The 19,467-nt window shown below is 55.9% G+C and overlaps 1 protein-coding gene across 2 annotated transcripts in view; it reads left to right on the top strand.

Moving 5' to 3' along the window:
• Positions 1-19,467, top strand: part of PDE6B (phosphodiesterase 6B) — a 28,775-nt gene that overhangs the window by 7,718 nt on the left and 1,590 nt on the right. For both annotated transcript variants that reach the window (XM_007467891.1, XM_007467892.1), the window contains exons 4-20: positions 8,253-8,393; positions 8,485-8,559; positions 9,439-9,503; positions 10,312-10,378; positions 10,549-10,596; positions 11,279-11,428; positions 11,616-11,759; positions 12,151-12,216; positions 12,728-12,874; positions 14,281-14,388; positions 14,708-14,817; positions 15,048-15,135; positions 15,547-15,647; positions 15,866-15,973; positions 16,497-16,560; positions 16,867-16,941; positions 18,312-18,395. In XM_007467891.1, the coding sequence (XP_007467953.1) occupies positions 8,253-8,393; positions 8,485-8,559; positions 9,439-9,503; positions 10,312-10,378; positions 10,549-10,596; positions 11,279-11,428; positions 11,616-11,759; positions 12,151-12,216; positions 12,728-12,874; positions 14,281-14,388; positions 14,708-14,817; positions 15,048-15,135; positions 15,547-15,647; positions 15,866-15,973; positions 16,497-16,560; positions 16,867-16,941; positions 18,312-18,395 (1,641 nt within the window). The remainder of the gene's footprint in view (positions 1-8,252; positions 8,394-8,484; positions 8,560-9,438; positions 9,504-10,311; positions 10,379-10,548; positions 10,597-11,278; positions 11,429-11,615; positions 11,760-12,150; positions 12,217-12,727; positions 12,875-14,280; positions 14,389-14,707; positions 14,818-15,047; positions 15,136-15,546; positions 15,648-15,865; positions 15,974-16,496; positions 16,561-16,866; positions 16,942-18,311; positions 18,396-19,467) is intronic.

Here is a 19,467-nt window from a genome sequence, read left to right as displayed (position 1 = left end):
AGGGAAAGAACCAGTTTCTCACCATCAGGTATGACACTCGCTGTAGGGTTTTTGTAGAATTTTTATCTAGTTGACCAAGTTCCCCTCTATTTCCGCTTTGCTGAGAGCTTTTATTCCGAATGAGTGTTCGGTTCTGTCAAATATTTTTCTCCATCAATTGATGCGATCGTGTTACTCTTCTCTTCTTTAGCCTGGTGATGTGGTGGGTTTTTACATTAGTTGATTTTCAAATGCTGGACCAGCCTTGCGCACCTGGGATAACTCTCACTTGGTCATGGAGCATAATTATTTATATACGCTATTGCATTTGTTTCACTAATATTTTGTTAAGAATTTTTGTACCTATGTTCACGAGAGATTTTGGCCTGTAGTTTTTCTTTCTTGTAATGGCTTTATTTGGTTTCTGCATTAGGGTAATGCTGGCCTCAGAGAATGGGTTAAAAGGTCTTCCTCTGCTTCTGCTTTCTGGAAAAGATTGTAGTGAATTGGTGTAACTTCTTGCCTAAATGTTTTGTAGAATTCACCAGTGAATCCATCAGGGATTGGTGCTTTCTTTTTGGAAGGTTATTAATTATTGATCCGATGTCTTTAATACTTATAGCTCTGTCCAGATTATTCTATTTCTCCTTCTGTGGGTGTTGGTGGTTTGTGTCTTTCAAGGCATTGACACATTCATTTAATCTAAGCTATTTAATCTAGATTATTAAATTGGGGGGCATAGAGTTTTACAATTCATTACTTATTTTCTTCTGCTTCCTTTAGGCTTAAGTTAGTCTTCTTTTTCTAGTTTCCTAGGAATTGATCTTTTCGAAGAACCAACTTTTGGTTTGTGGATTTTCTCTAATGGTTTTCTGTTTCCAATTTCACTGATTTCTACTCTAATTTTAAATTTTCTCTTCTGTTTAGTTTGGAATGAATTTGCTCTTCTTTTTCTAGCTTTGTAAGGTGGAAGCTTAGTTTATTGATTTTTGATCGTTCTCCTTTACTAATGCATGCGTTTAATCCTACAAATTTCCCTACAAGCACTGCTTTCACTGCATCCCACAAAGTTTGACGTGTATTTCCATTTTCATTTAGTTCGACATCTTTCTAAATTTCTCTTGAGAATTCTTCTCAAGAGAAATGTATTAATTAGAAGTGTATTGTTTAATCTATTTTGGAATTTTCCAACATCTTTCTGTTAATGACTTCTGGCTTATTGCCCTGTGGTGTGAGAATGTATTCTTTATGATTTTTAACTCTTTCAAATGTGTTAAGGTGTGCTTTGTGGCCCAGAATGTGGTCTATCTTGGCGAAGGTTCCACGTGACCCTGAGAAGAATGTGTATCCTGCTGTTGTCGGATGAGGTAGACTGTAGATATTCATTATATCCATTGCTGTTTAGTTCAACTGTCTTCTTACTGATTTTCTGCCTGCTGGATCTGTCAATTAACTGAAAGAAGAACACTGAAGTCTCCAACTGTAGTAGTGGATTTGTCTATTGCTTCCTGCAGTTCTATTAGTTTTTGCTTTATGGAATTTGATGCTCTGTCGTTAGGTGCATACACATGAAGGACTGTTATGTCTTCTTGGAGCAATGACCCCTTTATCATTATGTAATATCCCTCTTTACTCCTGATCATTTTTCTTCTTCTGAAGTCTGCTTTGTATAAAATTAATATAACTATTTAGCTTTCTTTCGATTGGTGTCAGCATGGTATATATTTCTGCATCCCTTTAATTTTTTCCCAGTTATTTTCATTGTGGTAAAATACACATAACAAAAAATTTACTATCTTAATCATTTTTAATCTACAGATCAGTGGTATTAACTACATTCACATTGCCCAACCATCTCCACCGTCCATCTCCAGGACTCTACACAGCTTCCCAAATTGGAACTCTATCCTCACTAAACACTAACTCCCCAGTACCCCCATCCCAGCCCCTGGAAACCACATTCTACTTTCTGTTTCTATGATTTTAACTCATATTGGTGCAATCCTACAGTGTTCGTCTTTTTTGTGACTGGCTTATTGCACTGAGCAGAAGAACGTCCTCAAGGTTCATCCATGTTGTATCATATTACAGAATTTTCTTCCTTCTTAAGGCTCCATAGTATTCCATTGTATGTATATGCCACATTTTGCTTATCTATTCATCTGTTGCTGGACGCTTTTGTCGCTTCCACATTTTAGCCATTATGAATAATGCTGCTGTGAACATCGGTGTACAAATATCTCTTTGAAACCCTGCTTTCAATTCTTTTGAGTGTATGCCCAGAAGTGGAAATGATGGATCATATGGTAATTCTGTTTAATTTTTTAAAGAACTTCCATACTGTTTTCCAAAGTGTCTACACCATTTTACATTCCCACCAACAGTGCAAAGCAGTCCCAATTTTTCCACATCCCTGCCAATACTTGTTTTCTGTTTTGTTTTGTTTTTAACACTAGTCATCCTAACGGCTTTTAGTTAGTTCTGACTGTAGTTCTGATTTGCATTCCCCTAATGATTAGTGATATTGGTCATCTTTTCATATGCTTATTGGTCATTTGTATTTTTTCTTTGGAGAAATGTCTATTCAAGTTCTTTGCCCATTTTTAAATCTGGTTGTTTGTTTTTGTTCTTGTTGTTGAATTTTAGGAGTTCTCTACATAATCTGGGTATTAATCCCTTATCAGAAGTGTGATTTTCAAATATTTTCTCCCATGTGGGTTGCCTTTTTACTCTGTTGATGGTGTCTTTTGATGCACAAAGGTTTTTAATTTTCAGAAAGTCCAGTTTGTCTATTTTTTTCTTTTGTGGTTAGTGTCTTTCAAGTCATATCCAAGAAATTATTGACAAATCCAATGTCATGAAGCTTTTTTCCTGTGTTTTCTTCTAAGTTCATAGCTTTGCATGCGGATATCTAGTTTTCCTGGTACCGTTTGTTGAAAAGACTGCCCTTTCCCCACTGAATGGTCTTGGCATTCTTGTCAAAAATCATTTGGCCATATATGCTAGGGTTTATTTTTGGACTCTATAAGCTATTCTTTTGGTATGTAGGTCTGTCTTTATGCCAGTATCACATGTTTTGATTAATACAGGTTTGTACTATGTGTTGAAATCAGAAGATACGAGCCCTCCAGTTTTGTTCTTTCTCAAGATTGTTTTGACTATTCACGGTCCCTTGAGCGTCTATATGAGCTTTAGGATGGGTTCTTCTACTTCTGCAAAAACATCATTGAGATTTTGATAGGATTACATTCAATTTGTAGGTCACTGTGGGTAGTATTGACACTGTAACAATATTAAGTCTTCCTATTCATGAGCAAAGGATGTCTTTCTAAGTATTTGCGTCTTCTTTTGTCTATTTCAGCAAATGTTTTATAGTTTTTCATCGTTACAATAATTCTAGCTGCTGTAATTGCTCATGTATTTACCTTTACTGGGATCTTTATTTCTCCATATACAGCTTTGAGGTCCTTTCATTTCACCTGCAGGATGGTTCTTGCAGGGCAGGTCTAGTGGTCATGAACCCCCTCAACTTTTGTTTTTCTGGGGATGTCTTAATTTCTCCCTCGCTTCTGAAGGACAGTTTTGCTGTTATTTTTTCTTCTCCTTTTAGCAACTCTGAATACATCAGGCCACGCCTTCTGGGCCCCAAAGTTCCTGATGAGAAATCTGCTGATAAACTTACTGAGGATCTCTGGTATGTGATGAGTCACTTCTCTCGCTGCTCTCAAGATTCTGTCTTTCGACAGCTTGATTATAATGTGTCTTGGTGTGGGTGTCTTTGAGTTCATCCTACTTGGTGTGTTTTGAACTTCTTGGGTGGAAATGTGCATGTCTTTCATCAAATTCCAGGGGTTTCCAGGCTTTATTTCTCCAAATATTCTCGCTGTGTGTCCATCTGCCCTAGGTAAGGTCTAGCCCATCTCCCTTGGAGGAGGTGTTCTGAGTGGCTCTCATTCTGCCCTTGCTTTGAGGCTTGCTTTCTCCCAGCTTCCTCTCAGCCAAGCCCCTTAACCTAACTGCTGTGAAGACATTTCCCCAAATTCGTATCAGCAGCTCCGTAACAGTTGCCTCAAGGCAAGATTCAAATCCAACCCCACATACCCCAGCTGCGGGCCTAGTGAGGCAAGTCTGGAGCATTTTCTGGGTCTTACCCCACTACACACACTTTGCCCCAGTGGATCTCACCCAGGGGGATTGTGTTCCCTCTAGGAAAGTTAGATCTCAGGAGAAGCCAGGTCATGTCCTGAGTCCCCACCTCCCTCTCTGGATACCCCGCTTTTCTGCTCCCTCTCATGCAGACTGTCTCAGGGTCCCTGTCCTTCTGCACCTCTAATCAGCCACACCAACTCAGCAGTCAGAGTCATACTTTACTTTGAAAACTTAGGTCCTGTCACTTGGTGGTCTTCAGGGACTCCCCTGCACCTTTCTGGCTCACCATCCATTCCATCATTCTGCCCCTCAGGGTCCTCTGTATTTGCAGGTCCCTCTGCCAAGAATACTGTCCCACACACCCCATGGCTCCTCCGTGGAGAGATCTTCCCCGACCTGAGCATCCCCACCCTCTGCCCCTGTATTCCCTACCCAACTCCACCTGCCGTATCCCCTGCATTTACTCATCTCCCTGTGCCAAGCCATCTGGTTGGTTGGTTTGTTCATGTTCTAGCTGCCACCCCCTCCCCCCTTTAGAAAGTGAATTCTAAGAGTTGGGGATTTTTGTCTGTTCTGTTGTCCAGTTATACCAGACCTAAAGCAGGCAATAAATATCATTCCAGCAAATGAATTTCTGACACTTAGGAAACACGACTATCTGGAGACTCATCATTTCCAGCTCTTCAGGCCGCATGCATGTACAGATGTGCTTTCGGTGGGAGTTCTAAAGGGGACTTCCAACAATGGGCATACACGTCTCAATTAAGTACTTTGATTTCCACTCAGACGTTGCCTAATCCCAGTAGAAAGCCGTTTCTGAGACCTTACACTCTGAACAGCATTTTAAAGAAACCTAATTACTTCACAGCTCTACCTCACAGCTCTTTTTGAAGAGAAAAGTCTAAAATTAACCAAGCCTGGCTGCCACGTTGCCTGTGGTTCAGCCTGGTGCCCGCTCCTTCCTCGTGCTGTAGGGGAGCCCCGACCTCGAATTAAGGCAGTTCTCAGCACAGTGCCCACCCTTCCCTCCCCCAGACCTTAGCAGCCATCCAAGGTCCTAGGCCCCCCTCCCAAAGTCAAGAACCACTGTCAGTCCGTCCTGATCACTATCTCCATGGACTCTGGCTCAGGGGCTCCCGTTAATCCCTTTTTGAGAGTGTCTCAGCCACTTTGGTCAGAGGCCATAGAAACAACAAAGAAATCATAGGTTTGGCCCTGGGATGTTGGAATTTATCTGAGACCTGCTGCATCAAGCTGACTGGCCAGCTTAGCTGTGGTTCCCACTGCCCAACAGTCCATGTTGCACCACAGCTGGATGAAAGTCCCCAGGGGTGCAGGGCCTTGGCCTCCGTGCTGCCCCCAAGGCTGTGCTTTTGTCCACGACCCGCTGGCTGGTGTGAAGACTAGAGCACGTGTGCTGCCCCTCCCAGGATGGGGTGGGAGAGGGCCCGATGCAGGAGCTACAGAGAGAGCACACAGGCTCAAATGCTGTCGCGCATCCCTGATCTGTGAACAAGTGGGAGCGTTCAGAGGTCAGGATGTGTGAGTCTGAAGCAGCACAGGAGGGGCTGGCCGCGATGCCACTGGACACGAGGCTGGGAAGAGACGTGCCACAGTGTGGACCTTCTTTCCACCATCAGAAACCTTAGGAGTGTGAAGAGCAGTGAGCTGTAGCGAAATAATGAGGGAGCAATGCATTTGCATATTTATTATTACCTTTGCCTTAATGTAATTTTCTTAATTTTTAATTTAATTTAATTTATTTTTTGGTCGCATGGGTTGTGAGATCTTAGTTCCCCAAACAGGGATTGAACCCGCTCCCTTGGCAGTGAAAGCTCCCTTCTTGGGGGCTGGAAAACTCTAAACCCTGACCTGGCAGTGGTTACAGGTGCCTCCGAAGATGCCTGCACCTCACTCAGGGGGCACCCTGGACTCAACTCAGAGAGTTAAAAATGGAAGCAGGAAGAAAGGGAAGGGCAGAGGCCTGGGGTGGCCCGCGCACCTGGTTTCAGGGCCACTCTCTACACGCTGCCTGGCCCGCTGAGCCCCCGTTGCCTTGGGGCCATATTAGTACCTGCTTCAGAGCAGGGTCCAACGTGGGGACTGGTCCTTGGTCCGACTGGGGCACTGGAAGGGCAGGGGAGACAGGACACTCTCTGCTGGGACATAAGGAGGGGACAGGGTGGAGAGTGGAGGAAGGTCTCGCCTAGAGGCTGTGCAGGGACACCTTCTCACTCTGTCCCCCTCCTAGGGGATGAGTTTGGGGACTGAAGTACTCGGATGGCTCAGAAATTAGGTGTGTGGTCCAGATACCCTCACCCCTGAGCTCAGCTGTCCAGGACATCCCTGAGCGCCCGACCTCCCCCACCCTGACATCTGTGACATGGGTTCTGGTCCCAACCAGGACTGGTACCCAGGGATAGCTCAGCGAGTACCTGTGGGATAGATGCACAGGTGACTAACACTCAGATGCACACATTCGCACACACCCACACTCACAGACTTGCTCTCACTGGCACGCGGGTCTCCTGAGAGAGTCTGCCACCTGGGAGTCTCCCACATGTGTTGGGGGAGGGGGGGCTCCATGGTCACCCACACCCACTGCCCTGCGTGTCCTTCCTCTGTCAGCTGGTGACTAAGCACCTCAGTCCCCTGCTGCTAACGGCCTGGAAATGAATGCACCCGGCACGGAACTCTCTACCTTCCCCCCACGCGCAGTGGGTAAGGTTGCCGATCTGAGGCTCCCCAGCTCTGTGACCTCGGGAAAGTCAAGTAACTTCGAGACCTCAGGTTCCCCACCTATAAAATGGGATAGTGAGGTTCTGCCCTCTGAATGCTGGGAGGATTAAAGATCTTTAGAACAGCGAATCTTGCCGCCTCCCATGCACTCTGCAAATGCAGGCTGAGCACTCAGGGGCCAGGCGCTGCTCTAGCCATGAAAAAGCTGTGCCTCCCAACCTCATGGAGTTTGTGATCGGAGTCCGGAGACAATGAGACTGTACATCTGAGAGGCCAGGGACGAGATGGGGTGCTGCAGGGCATCTGGTGCCGCAGGTGCTCAAGGAGGGCCTTCCCTGAGCCACTTTAGGCTGAGACTCAAGGATGAGAAAGTTCTGGGCTGAGGGCTGTGAAGGCAGAGAACAGAGCTTGTGCCCTGTGGTTGGTCAGAGTGAGCTTTGAGGTCACAGTGGGAGTGCGATTCAGACACACGGGCAGAGAGGTGGCGGGGCCAGACCACCGGGAAAGCCTCCTCCACCAATGGGGAGAGGTGGGCACGGAGGGGGCGTGGCCGGGCTGCTGGGAAAGCCTCCTCTACCAATAGAGCGAGATGGGCAGTGGGCTGCCTCCTGGTGAAAGGACTCTAGGGCAGGTGGGGTCTCCAGTGCCCATCCCTACCTGTAACAACAAAGGGTGCAGGTGCTGCAGAGGGCCCCGAGGGTGGCCGGCAGGGAGGGAGCCAGGCAAGGAAGAACTGCAGTGGAGGCGGAGGGGCTGGGCACCAGGCCGCCCTTGTTAAAGGTCAGAGGGCACGGAGGTGGTGAGTGAGTGTGAAAGGGTGGGGTCTAGAGGGACCTGCCTGTGGGCCATGGCTGGGGAGGGGGAGGGGAGCCCGATGGGTGGCCCCGGACAGCAGCCCGGGGCCCAGTTTGGCGTCAATGTCCGGGGCAGGGTCTGGCCAGGGCCACTCTCTACTCACTTTGCAGAGACCACAAAAGCACTTGACATCCAGGAGACAATGAATTCATGCTCTCAAGCCCCAGCTTCTCACAGGCTAATCATGGAGGGCTGGCTGGTCAGATCTTTGCCTTTCAAGCTCATGGCAATTGATTTCAGTTTTCACTCATTCACTCACTAACCCAGCCTGAGGCCAGCACCAGGCAGTGAGCGGCAGGGATATGGCCAAAGACTGGAGACTTTACTTTCCAGAAGGTTTGCAGGGCCCCTGAGGCAGGGAGCAGAGAGTCACGCGCTTGGATCACAGCCTGGTGCCGGCACCCTGTTGGGAGGGTCAGAGCGTGTGTGAACGTGTGTGTCTCAGGCGTGACAGCTCACACCCAGGTGCCGCTGTGGTCAGTCGGGTGTGGGCAGGTGTGGCCACGACCCACAGGTATGTCACTCCCCAGGTGCTGCTGTGGTCAGCCAACAAGGTGTTTGAGGAGCTGACGGACATCGAGAGGCAGTTCCACAAGGCCTTCTACACTGTGCGGGCCTATTTGAACTGCGACCGATACTCAGTGGGCCTCCTGGACATGACCAAGGAGAAGGTGAGGCCTCAGCGCCCCAAAGACCTCCCGGCCAGCCTCACCCAGCTCCGCTGCTGACTCAGTGACTCACTCCCTTCTCTCCTCCGCCCAGGAATTCTTTGACGTGTGGCCTGTGCTGATGGGGGAGGCCCCGCCGTACTCAGGCCCACGCACACCTGATGGCCGTGTGAGTCATGGGGCTGGGCGGAGGGACAGGCCCTGCCCGTGCACCCTGGATTTCCTGGCTCCAACCCCAGGGTGGGAAGGGGCCTGTCCCGGCCCGACCCAGGGTGGGAGAGGGAAGGAAGGCTAGTGGAAGGGTGTGGGGGCCGAGGACGAGGCTATGGGCCGGATGGCTATCTGACCGCTGCAGAGGTCAGGCCCCCGGGGGCCATCTCCCCTGACTCCAGCCCTTCAGTGCTTTGGGGCCGAGGGCCAGTCCTGGTCTCCTGACGAGGGTTGTCAGCCTGGTTGTAAAGACCAACATCTGTTCTGGTTGACCCTAACCTCCTGCTGCCCTATTCTTAAATCATTGTAACATCTGCCTGAGTGGGGCTTCGTGGGTGTGTGTGAGCAGGGTAGGGACATGGGCAGGTATCTCTGTCACTTATTGTGCGTCCAACCCGGGTCATACTTCAGAGCCTGGCCATGCCTCAGTCTCCCCTCCTGTCAAATGGGGATAATAACAGGGCATCAGAGGATTCCATGGATTCTGTGTGCCAAGTGCATGCAGGATTCTCTGTGCAAAGGCTGGCTGTGACCACGGCTTCTCATAGTTATGTGAGTGTGAGTGTGTGTGTGTGTGCATGGGCGTGTGTGTCACAGACGTACAGGCCTGGGTCAGCTGCGTGCATATGTGTGAAGGAGCACAGGGCCCAGTTTTTGCGTGGGCTTGAGTGGGACACAGACGGAGGGAAGACAGATGTAAGCCAGTGAGTAATGTGTGTCCCACGATGGCTGGCGCGTGTGTACACCGTGTGCACCTGTGTGCCTACGTGCAATTATGCGGGCGTATGTTGCGACGGGTTCCCGTCGGGGAGCCCCTCACGCTTGGTCTGTTTCTCAGGAAATCGACTTCTACAAAGTCATCGACTACATCCTCCACGGCAAGGAAGACATCAAGGTCATCCCGTAAGTGTCGGGCTTTTATGAGGAGCATCGCCCAAGGGCAGGACCGCCCCAGACCCCGGCTGGATTGGCCTGAGGACCTGTCACGGCGGAGTCAGCGGCCCCGGCTTCGGCCCCGCACACCTTGGTGCTCCCTGAGCTGGGGGGCGCGGCAGGATGCAGTGGGGAGGGAGGCCCACTTACTGGTTTGGGAGGAAGTGAGTGGGGGCCTGAGGAGGCCCGAAGCCCCACGGATGTTGGTGCGGATGTCCAGGGGGTCAGATGAGCTGTCCAGGCGGCCCTGTCAGCAGCGACTGGCCCTTGAGGCCGTCAGGGTCTCGTTTTGGTTGACCCAGACAGCCCAGCAGGTGGAGCCCCCAGCAGGGGAGGCCCAACACTGCACACCCAATGGGGCGGGACAGGAGGGGACCCAGCCCAGCGGGCAGCAGAGCCGGGTGGAGCTCAGGGCAGCCTAGAGAGACTGGCAGGTGGCAGCTGGCCATTACCAGCCCTACAGCTGCATGGCCGTGTGACCTCCGTGGCCCCATGAGCCTGTCAGGACCCCAGCCCACAGGTCCCACGCAGGGACTGGGATCCAGGGCCAGGCCCGCAGGGGTGACGCGTGCGGCCCCCTGTAGGGCAAGGGGCCTCAGCGTGGGCAGAGGAGGAGGAGTGAGGTCGCTCAGGCGCCCCCCAGACCTCACCCCGGCCTCCCCTGTCTTCTTCCAGTCCTTGCCAGCTCCCCACAGCCCACCTGGGGTCAGAGACGGGAATCAGCATGAACACACAGCTGAGCATCTGGTCCTTCTGACCCTCTGCTTCTCTCCCACAGCTCACCCCCCGCCGACCACTGGGCCCTCGCCAGTGGCCTTCCAACCTACGTGGCAGAAAGTGGCTTTGTGAGTCCCCCGGAGCCCTGTACTTGATCCCTGGCACCCCAGCCCTTCCCACCGGCCTGTGTGCCCCGGCTTTGCTTACTTGGAAGCTCATCAGCTTGGACAGTCTATGTTAGAATCATACTGTACATCGGGCCGCTTCAAGTGAAACTGTGTTTCTGATCCTTTTTCAGATCTGCAACATTATGAATGCCCAGGCTGATGAGATGTTCAAATTTCAGGTATCTGTCTATTCATCCATAGAAAGTGTATGGTACTTAGGAAAGAAGATATTGCGACTCAGAAAGGATGGACTGGATTCGTTTTTGCTGTTTAAGTGACAACCTCAAGCCTCACAGGCTAACGGCAACAACACGTGTTCCTACACACAGGCCTGCGCGTTGGCTGCGCCTGGCGAGGGTTCACATCTGCTCCACGTGGGGACACGTGACCAGGGCAGGCTCTTTTCTGAAGCAGGCCTAGGTCAAGTGGACCAGTGGAGATGGGCTTTGTCTCTCGGGGCCTCCTCCAGGAACTGGCCAGGGTCCCTATTTCACCGGCCAGGCATCAGTGGGATGTGAGCTAGGACCCACTGTAAGGCCCACTGGGACGGGGGTGCTAGGCCCCTTGCTCAACAATTATTAGGAACTTGGCAGCAGGGCATTCAGTCAAGCGGGGAGCCTTCCAAGAGTGGGGCCCTGTGCGACCACAGCACTCACAGAGTGAGGCCGCCCCTGTGGACAAGGCCTCCCTTCTCCTCTGGGGGAAGTCACAGCCCTTGGGGGCCAACAGACAGGAGCAGTGACCCCGTCTCCGCAGTCCGAGGGCAGAGGAAGCGAGGTTCACACTCCCTGGCTGACAAGCCGGGCCCGGGCCCGGCCCAGAGCCAGGGCAGCGGCCAGCTCCAGACGCCTCTCCTCGCAGGAAGGGCCTCTGGACGACTCTGGGTGGGTCATTAAGAACGTCCTCTCCATGCCCATCGTCAGCAAGGAGGAGGAGATTGTGGGGGTTGCGACGTTTTACAACAGGAAAGACGGGAAGCCCTTCGACGAGCAGGACGAACTCCTGATGGAGGTAAGCGCCTGTCCAGTGGGCCCCAGAGGCGACGCCTGTGTGGCGGGGACACCGCCTGCTCCGGGCCCTGACCCGGGACGAGAACCCGGGAGGAGCTGTGAGGCCCCATCCCAGGGGCTGGGGGCCGGGCCCCTGGGAGCCCCCTGCGCACGGGGGGGCGCCCGTGGTGGGTGACGCGCTCCTGCAGTCTCTCACGCAGTTCCTGGGCTGGTCGGCGCTGAACGCCGACACCTATGACAAGATGAACAAGCTGGAGAACCGCAAGGACATCGCCCAGGACATGGTTCTGTACCACGTGAGATGCGACAGGGACGAAATCCAGTTGATCCTGGTATGTTGGTGCCCCGCGGGGAGGCGGGGCATCCCAGCAGCGGTGGCGCCGCCTGCAGCCCACTCGCCGCGCACGGCCGGGCGGCCCTTCCCTGGGCCCCAGGCCCTCAGCCGTGGGCAGGCAGCGACCTCGGCCCTTCTGGTCGTGCAGTGCAAGGCCTCCACCGTCATCGCCCTAGTGGAGAGCTTCGACAGGCGTGGAGAGGCAGGGACGTGCAGGAACCGAGAGCCGGCTGGGCTCTCATCGTCGCCGTCTCTGAAGCCAGAGGCCCCAGCTGGAGCTTCTGGAGGCTGCCGCTGTTCTTTTGTGCCCAGTGTCACTCTGTCCCACAGTCATGAGGGGTGTAGCTGACACTGCCGCTCTGTCTCATAGCACACGGTCTCTCTCCTAGCCGACAAGAGAGCGTCTCGGGAAGGAGCCTGCCGAATGCGAGGAAGACGAGCTGGGGAGAATCTTGGTCAGAACCTGACTCCCGCCCCCAGGTGGAGACTGGGCGGGCCTGAGGGCAGGGGGGGTGGGACGCCTCCATTCCCAGGAGGCCGGAGTGAGCTTGGGCACAGAGCGTGGGCTTGTGATGTTTGCCGCTGAGACGCGTCCACGTTCCTGCGCATCGTGTGTGCCCGTGTCAGTGCACGTGTGTCTGTGTGTCCTTCTGTGTGCCTGTATATTCACGTGTCCTTGTCTCTCTCTGCGTGTGCCTGTGTATGTGCGTATCTTTGTGTTTGTTTCCCTGACAACGTCACCACGTCTGCCCAGCTGGCAAGTTCTTGTTGTGGGGCCACAGGTGGGAGACGAGAGGAAGGGGCTGAGCTGGGGGTGGGGGGTGTGGGTGCCCCGGCTACGGGCTTGATGTTACCGGACACCTGGGGCGTCTGATGCTGGGCAGAGTGTCCTGAGAGGAGAAGAGACAGGGAACAGGCGGGGCTTCGGTGGGCCTGCCCCCTTCAGCCCCACAATCCTTCCCACAGAAGCAAGAGCTGCCAGGGCCCACCAAGTTTGATATCTATGAGTTCCACTTCTCTGATCTGGAGTGCACGGAGCTGGAGCTGGTCAAATGCGGCATCCAGATGTACTACGAGCTGGGAGTGGTTCGAAAGTTCCAGATCCCCCAGGAGGTGAGGGGTCATTCATGATCAGGGTCCCAGTTTGGGGAGAGGTGGTCAGGAGTCCCAGGTCCCACAGGAAGTCTGGAGGCAAACATGTTCATTACAGAATGGACAGTGCAGGCCAGCAAAATATACAGGGCAAGTGTGCCTAGAATACGTGACTGGCTGGCTGGCTGGATGGATGGATGGATGGACGGATGGCTGGCTGAATGGATGGCTGGCTGGCTGGCTGGATGGATGGATGGATGGACGGATGGATGGATGGATGGATGGATGGATGGATGGATGGCTGACTGGCTGGCTGGCTGGCTGGCTGGATGTATGGATGTATGTATGTATGGATGGATGGATGGATGGCTGGATGGATGGATGGCTGGCTGGCTGGCTGGCTGGCTGGATGGATGGATGGATGGATGGACGGACAGATGGATGGTTGGATGGATGGATGGGTGGGTGGATGGATGGCTGAATGGATGGATGGATGGATGGATGGCTGGATGGATGGATGGATGGATGGGAAGTTTGTTACACAGGTACTCCAGGCAGTCTGATCATCAAGTGCATCACTGGGCAGCAGTGGGTGTTTGGTTTTGGGGGAAGAGGAGACAGAAGCAGCCCAGCACCTGTGCAGAAAGCACACAGCACCGTCTAGGTGTGAGCACAGAGGGCCCCTCAGAGACTGTCCCAGGGAGGGGGGCACAGCCTTCCCAGCTCCGCTGCTTCCCTGTGCTTTCCGGCTTCTGCCCTGCCTCCACCTTCACACCGCAGGGAGCATCTGCTTCCCCAAGGCCAAGTGAGGGAACAGTCCTTCTCTATGCCCTGGAGGACAAGTGCCGCAGGCTGGCACTTTCTAAGGACATTGTACAAAACACAAAGGGAAAACACAAAGGAAATAAACTGTGGAAAGTATTAACAGAATAAAAAATTTCCAAATAATTTCTGGCCCTAAAAACCACAGCGGAAGCAATGAGAGGCTCCCTTGGGCCCATGTTCTATCGTCCAGAGAAAACTGCTCACCCTTCTGCCACCCCTCGGCCTCTGGACCTTCAGCCACCATCCCCTTTCCCCCCTCACTGGGCCAGGTGCCCACACATCCTGCCCCATTCAGATACCCGTGGCTGAAATGGACCTCGTCTTCTGAAATATCCCAGCCCCCTCTCCTGGGGTCCGTGTCTCACTCTGGGGCTTCGCAATAGGACGGAGGCCCAGAGGCCCTGTGAACTCAGAGCTGCTCTTGGCTTTGGCCCCGCCCCTCCAGCTGCCTGCCACCCCGGGTGCACCCGGCAGGTGCCACCCACGAAAGGCCAGTGGTGGGGCGGGCACGGCACGTGGGCCTTTCCCACAGCTGTCAGCTGGGAGAGCGACGGTGGGACCGGGCGCTCGGTTCCTGGAGCCCACGTCTCCGCCTCCCTCAGGTCTTGGTGCGGTTCCTGTTCTCCGTGAGCAAGGGGTACCGGAGAATCACCTACCACAACTGGCGCCACGGCTTCAACGTGGCCCAGACGATGTTCACGCTTCTCATGGTGCGTGGGTGCGGCGGGGGTGGGGAGAGGGCTCACCCATCTGATCAGGGTGGTGAAGACCCTCCCGCTTCCAAGGGCAGCACCCTAGGTGGCGGCTCCTCCACGTGGGAGGTGGGGGCCTTCGAGGGCAGAGGCCCCTCTGACTGGCGCACACCGCCAGCCCAGGAAGTGGATAGAGAGCACGTGAGCTGGGAAGGGGCAGTGGGGTCGGGCCCAGCTCCCCACCTCCCACGCCCCTGCCCCCACCCAGCAGAGCAGGGAAGTAAGGGCGGGCGAAGGTGGTGACGGGCTGCAGGATCGTGGGCTCCTGTCCCTGCAGACGGGCAAACTGAAAAGCTACTACACGGACCTGGAGGCCTTCGCCATGGTGACTGCCGGCCTGTGCCACGACATCGACCACCGGGGCACCAATAACCTGTACCAGATGAAGTAGGCACGCGCCTGGGGCGCCCACGTGGCTGCGCGCTGGGGGCCGCCGCAGCGTCCCCGCGGAGGGGCCTGCGGAGAGCTCGCCTCCCAGCGGAGCGCCGGGGACAGCGCTCGCCTCTGAGGGCCTGCACACCCACAGGGCTGCCCCTTCCTCACGGCGGGAGCTGGGGGCAAACAGGCCTCTCGGGGCTTCTGACCACTGCTTGCTTTTAATTAAACCTCCGTGACAGATCCCAGAACCCTTTAGCCAAGCTCCACGGCTCCTCGATTCTGGAACGACATCACCTGGAGTTCGGGAAGTTCCTCCTCTCCGAGGAGGTGCGTGCCCTCCCTTTGCTCTCTTGCTGTATTTCCTGGCCGACTGACCTCCGCTTGCATCCCTGGAACTCCACTGCCAGCGTCCACACCACACAGCTCTGGCACTGGAGAAGGGAGGCAGGCTTTGTGGTGGTGGCGATGGGGGTGATGGGACGGGCCTGGTGATTCCAGTTTGGAAATGCCCTCATGGGGGGTGGGGTGGGCTCAGGTCCCTGGAGTGTTGCGGGGGAGAAGGGGGGTGGGGGCCTCCCGGTGCAATGTGCGGCCACCTGGGCCTGGGGCCCACGACCCTTGGGTAGAAGCTGGCCAGCAACGCCAAGAGCGACAGACGGATGACCTGCAGGAGGGGTGGGGGAGGGGAATGGACGGGGCGTGCAGGGGACGCACCTGTGACCAGAGCCCCGCCTGCAGAGCCTGAACATCTATCAGAACCTGAACCGGCGGCAGCACGAGCACGCGATCCACCTCATGGACGTCGCCATCATCGCCACAGACCTGGCTCTCTATTTCAAGTGGGTGCCGCCGCCCACCCGCCTCGTGGAGACCACCGGGAGGCCCCACGGGGAGGGCTCCAGGCAGACAGCGTGCCCCGGGGCCCCACAAAGCCTGCACACCCCAGCTCGGTTCCTCTCCTGGAAGGGCGGGTGGGATTGAGATCAAGGAGGACGTGTGGTCCTGCGTGGCGTGAGGGGGCGGGGGCCGACTCCCTCCCTTCGTCCTTGGGGCTCAGGAAGAGGACGATGTTCCAGAAGATTGTGGATGAGTCCCAGAAGTACGAGGACAGGAACAGCTGGGTGGAGTACCTCTCCCTGGAGACGACGCGGAAGGAGATAGTCATGTGAGTGCAGGCCACGCTTCCCCCGCAGGACCGGGAGCCCCAGGGCCCCGGCACTCCACGGCAAGAACAGTCCACTTCTCGCAGCTTCAAGGCCTCCAACAAACGCTTCGCCTCGCCCACTCTCCTTTCAGGGGAGCAGCAGTAGGACTTGGGGGTGGACAGGCCTTGTCCACAATTAAATACCGTGCTCGCTTCATGAGCCCCCGTCCCTTCACCGGCAAAGTGCAGACTGAGAACCGCGTCCAGCCCCAGGCCTGCCCCAGAGGCCCCGTTAGGAACTATGTGTCACTCGCTGGTCCCCAGGAAGTACTCGCTGACCCTCCTCGGCCCTGGCTGCCTAGGGGGAGGGGCGAGGAGACGGGGAGCGTGGGGGCGGCCCGGAGTGGTGTGCAGGGTAGCACCGTCCACTGCCGGAAGGACACTGGGGCTTGGACCTGTGCCTCCACAGTCACAGGGGCTTGCAGAGGTGGAGGGGAAGGGGGGAGGCCAGTGTGGATATGCCTGGAGCTCCATCTGCCCACAGGGCCATGATGATGACGGCGTGTGACCTGTCTGCCATCACCAAGCCCTGGGAAGTCCAGAGCAAGGTCAGAGTCACACGGGGCCCCAGACGTCTTGCCAGTCCTCACGGGGTTGCATCCAGGTGGAGCCTGGGATGCGGAAACAGAGCCATTCGTCTGCAAGTAGTGCCGAGGGCTGCTGCCCAGCTCTGGGGCCCAGCCAGTGCCGCCACAGTGGAATGGGCTGCCGCACTCCTGTGTGCCAGGCCCAACCTGAATACTAGGGACACCAGAGTCTGGGGTGCAGAAGACCAAGGGCACCTGACAGGATCTCAGGACAATATCTAACCATCACTGAATCCACAGCACGCCTGCCGTCTGTGTGCCTTTCAGGTCGCTCTGCTGGTGGCAGCTGAGTTCTGGGAACAAGGGGACCTGGAGAGGACGGTTCTGGATCAGCAGCCCATCGTGAGTGTTGCTTCCAGAACCCTCCATATACCCATCACGGTGCTTGGGAGCCTCGGACAGGGGACCCCCGGGGATCTGGGGTCCTGGGACCTAACTCTCACTTTGCGGGGTCACGTGACATGAGCCTGGTGAGAATTTAGCTGGGACCAAATCTGGGTAAATTGCAGAAAAGGCAGGGATTGGGTAAAACTGTGATGCCTGCAGTGATGAAAAGCCATTGCCGAAGCTGCAGAGCCGGACTGTGGCTCATGACCGAAAGCCTCCACGGGCCCAGGCAGCTCTGCAGTGAGCCCTGCCCGGCTGTGAGCTGCTCCAGGAAGGCCCAGGGCAGGGCAGGCCTGGCCCGTGCGGAGAGAGCTGGTGGCTGGAGTCCAGGGCTCCTCCGGGATGTGGCTGAGGCTGCAGGGAAGAGGGGGAGAGGAGGCGGGGACCGGGGTGGGGGAGGGCTGTCCGGTACTGGAAGGACCCTGGGGCTTGGACCTGTGAGCCACGGTCACGTTCGCTGGGCCTCACAGGGGTGGAGGGGAGGGAGGGAGGGAGGCCGGTCTGGGCGTGACTGGAACTCAAGTCTGCCTTCAGGGCCCTAACGATGCCGGGATCTTCAGCTCAGCAACGTGGGGGTCAGAAATCTGTTGCTAGACTGAAGTGGCACCTGCATGGGGACAAGGACACGAGCATTACCCAACAATGGGCAGAAGAGATGGAGAGAGATTTTGTCTCACAAGCCAACTCCAGCCACTGAAGAGCTCTCTGAGCACCGGGCTGGGAAGGCTCTGGGGCCAGGCGCAGACTGCAGGAAAGGGTGCCCTGACCAACTAGCAAAGTCTCTTGGGGGAAGGGCAGGCAGCCTCTCTGTCTCCTCTGGGCCAGGCCTCTAGGGTCCTGCGTGGCTCACTCCAGCACGCCGAGCTCCAGACAGAGGGCAACTCTGAGGAAGGGCCTGCCAGGAGGCAACAGGGGATGGGGGGTGGGAGTGGGGGAGGGGGTCCAGAGTCTGGACACCAAGGACAGCTCCTTCAAGAGCATCGGGGGTTTGCCCCCTTGGGAGTCACGGGCCAGGCCTTGGGTCAGCACCATGGATAGCTCAAGGGGGGGGTGGGGAAGCTGGAGGAAGGGGCTCTGCGCTCCACGCCTGGCTGACGTGGCCTGAGCCCAGCGCTGCCTAGGGCAGCTCCCCAGAACGGGGCGGTGGCTCGGAAGGGAAGGGGCGTCCTGGCTTTCCCTTCCAAGGCCAGCTCATCCCCAGGGCGCTGCTCTCATCTCCGTGGACAGTTTCACCGAGCCGGGGTGGGGCTGAGTCCTGGGGGCTTGGGGAGGTGTCAGGCACGCCTGCCACCAGGTGCCTCACGGTGTCCCTGCTCCCCCACAAGCCGATGATGGACCGGAACAAGGCGGCCGAGCTCCCCAAACTGCAGGTCGGCTTCATTGACTTTGTGTGCACGTTCGTGTACAAGGTGAGAGGGGTGGCCCAGGGCCTGGCTGGGTTTGCAGGGGAGGGGCGGGGGGTGGCGTGGGGGGGACGGTGGCTCCCATCCCCCTTGAGTCTGCACTCGGAATCGAAATCCTCAGCGTCACCCCAAGGGGTCCCCTCCCCATCAGCCCCCCCAGTTTCTCCCTCCCAGAACGTCCTCCTGTTCACCTCGAGGTCGTACCTCAAACGTCCCTTCCCAAACCCCGTCTAAGGCGCCCCCGCCCAGGGCTGCACGCTGTTTTCAGGGCACTGACTGCAGTATATGTGCAGTGCACTTGTTCAGTGTCTGCACCCTGGGAGGAGGGGGGTGGTCCACTGTCGCCAGCTGGGTGCACGCAGCCCAGCAAACACCCGGGCACAGCCCAGTGACAGTGGGACGCATGCCAAGGAGCTGGGACAGGTGCTGTGACATCAGCTCCAGGGACTGGCAAGGGAGTGAGGGGGCAGAGCCCTCCCGAGTGACACACACCACGACGTCACAGGCCCCGCCCATCCCGGGGGGGGGCAGACCCCACACTCCGAGGAGGTTTTCAGGTTGAGTTGAGTGACGTCCCTCCTGCCCCACTCCCCACCCCAGCCCCCGAGGTCTCACGCTTCCCTTTACCGAAACACCAGCTCCCTTTTCTGCCTCCGCCAAGGGGGCGCTGTCAGTGCTGGGGAGGGAGGCGGGACCAGGGTACACATGCCGGTCCTGAGGTGGTCACTGCCGGGGACCACCAGGCACTCCCCTCCCACTGCCTTCCCCACCTGTATCCACCCGCAGAGCCTGTGGGCGTTCACACGTGTTCCTGGGCGAGCATGGGCTCTGTGTGACGTGCGATGTGCGAATGAGAGTGGGTGGAGGAGCCCCAAGACCTGCACGTCTGGGCCACCTTCCCAGCCTCCCTGCCGGGGGCACGTCCCTTCTGCTTTGATGTTTTCTACGCTATTCTTGGGGACCTCGCCCCGCAGCTCCTGTTCTAACCTCAAGGACACAAACCCCCACTTCCTTCTCCCTTTTCAGGCCTCTGCTGGGAACGTGGCACCTCCACGCCCCGCCCCGCCCAGCCCCGCCC

The sequence above is a fragment of the Lipotes vexillifer genome, unplaced genomic scaffold, assembly GCF_000442215.2.
Source record: "Lipotes vexillifer unplaced genomic scaffold, Lipotes_vexillifer_v1.1 scaffold966, whole genome shotgun sequence".
NCBI classification, from domain to species: domain Eukaryota; kingdom Metazoa; phylum Chordata; class Mammalia; order Artiodactyla; family Lipotidae; genus Lipotes; species Lipotes vexillifer.
Note: the sequence above shows the minus strand (reverse complement) of the source record. Positions and strands in the feature narration are given on the sequence as shown.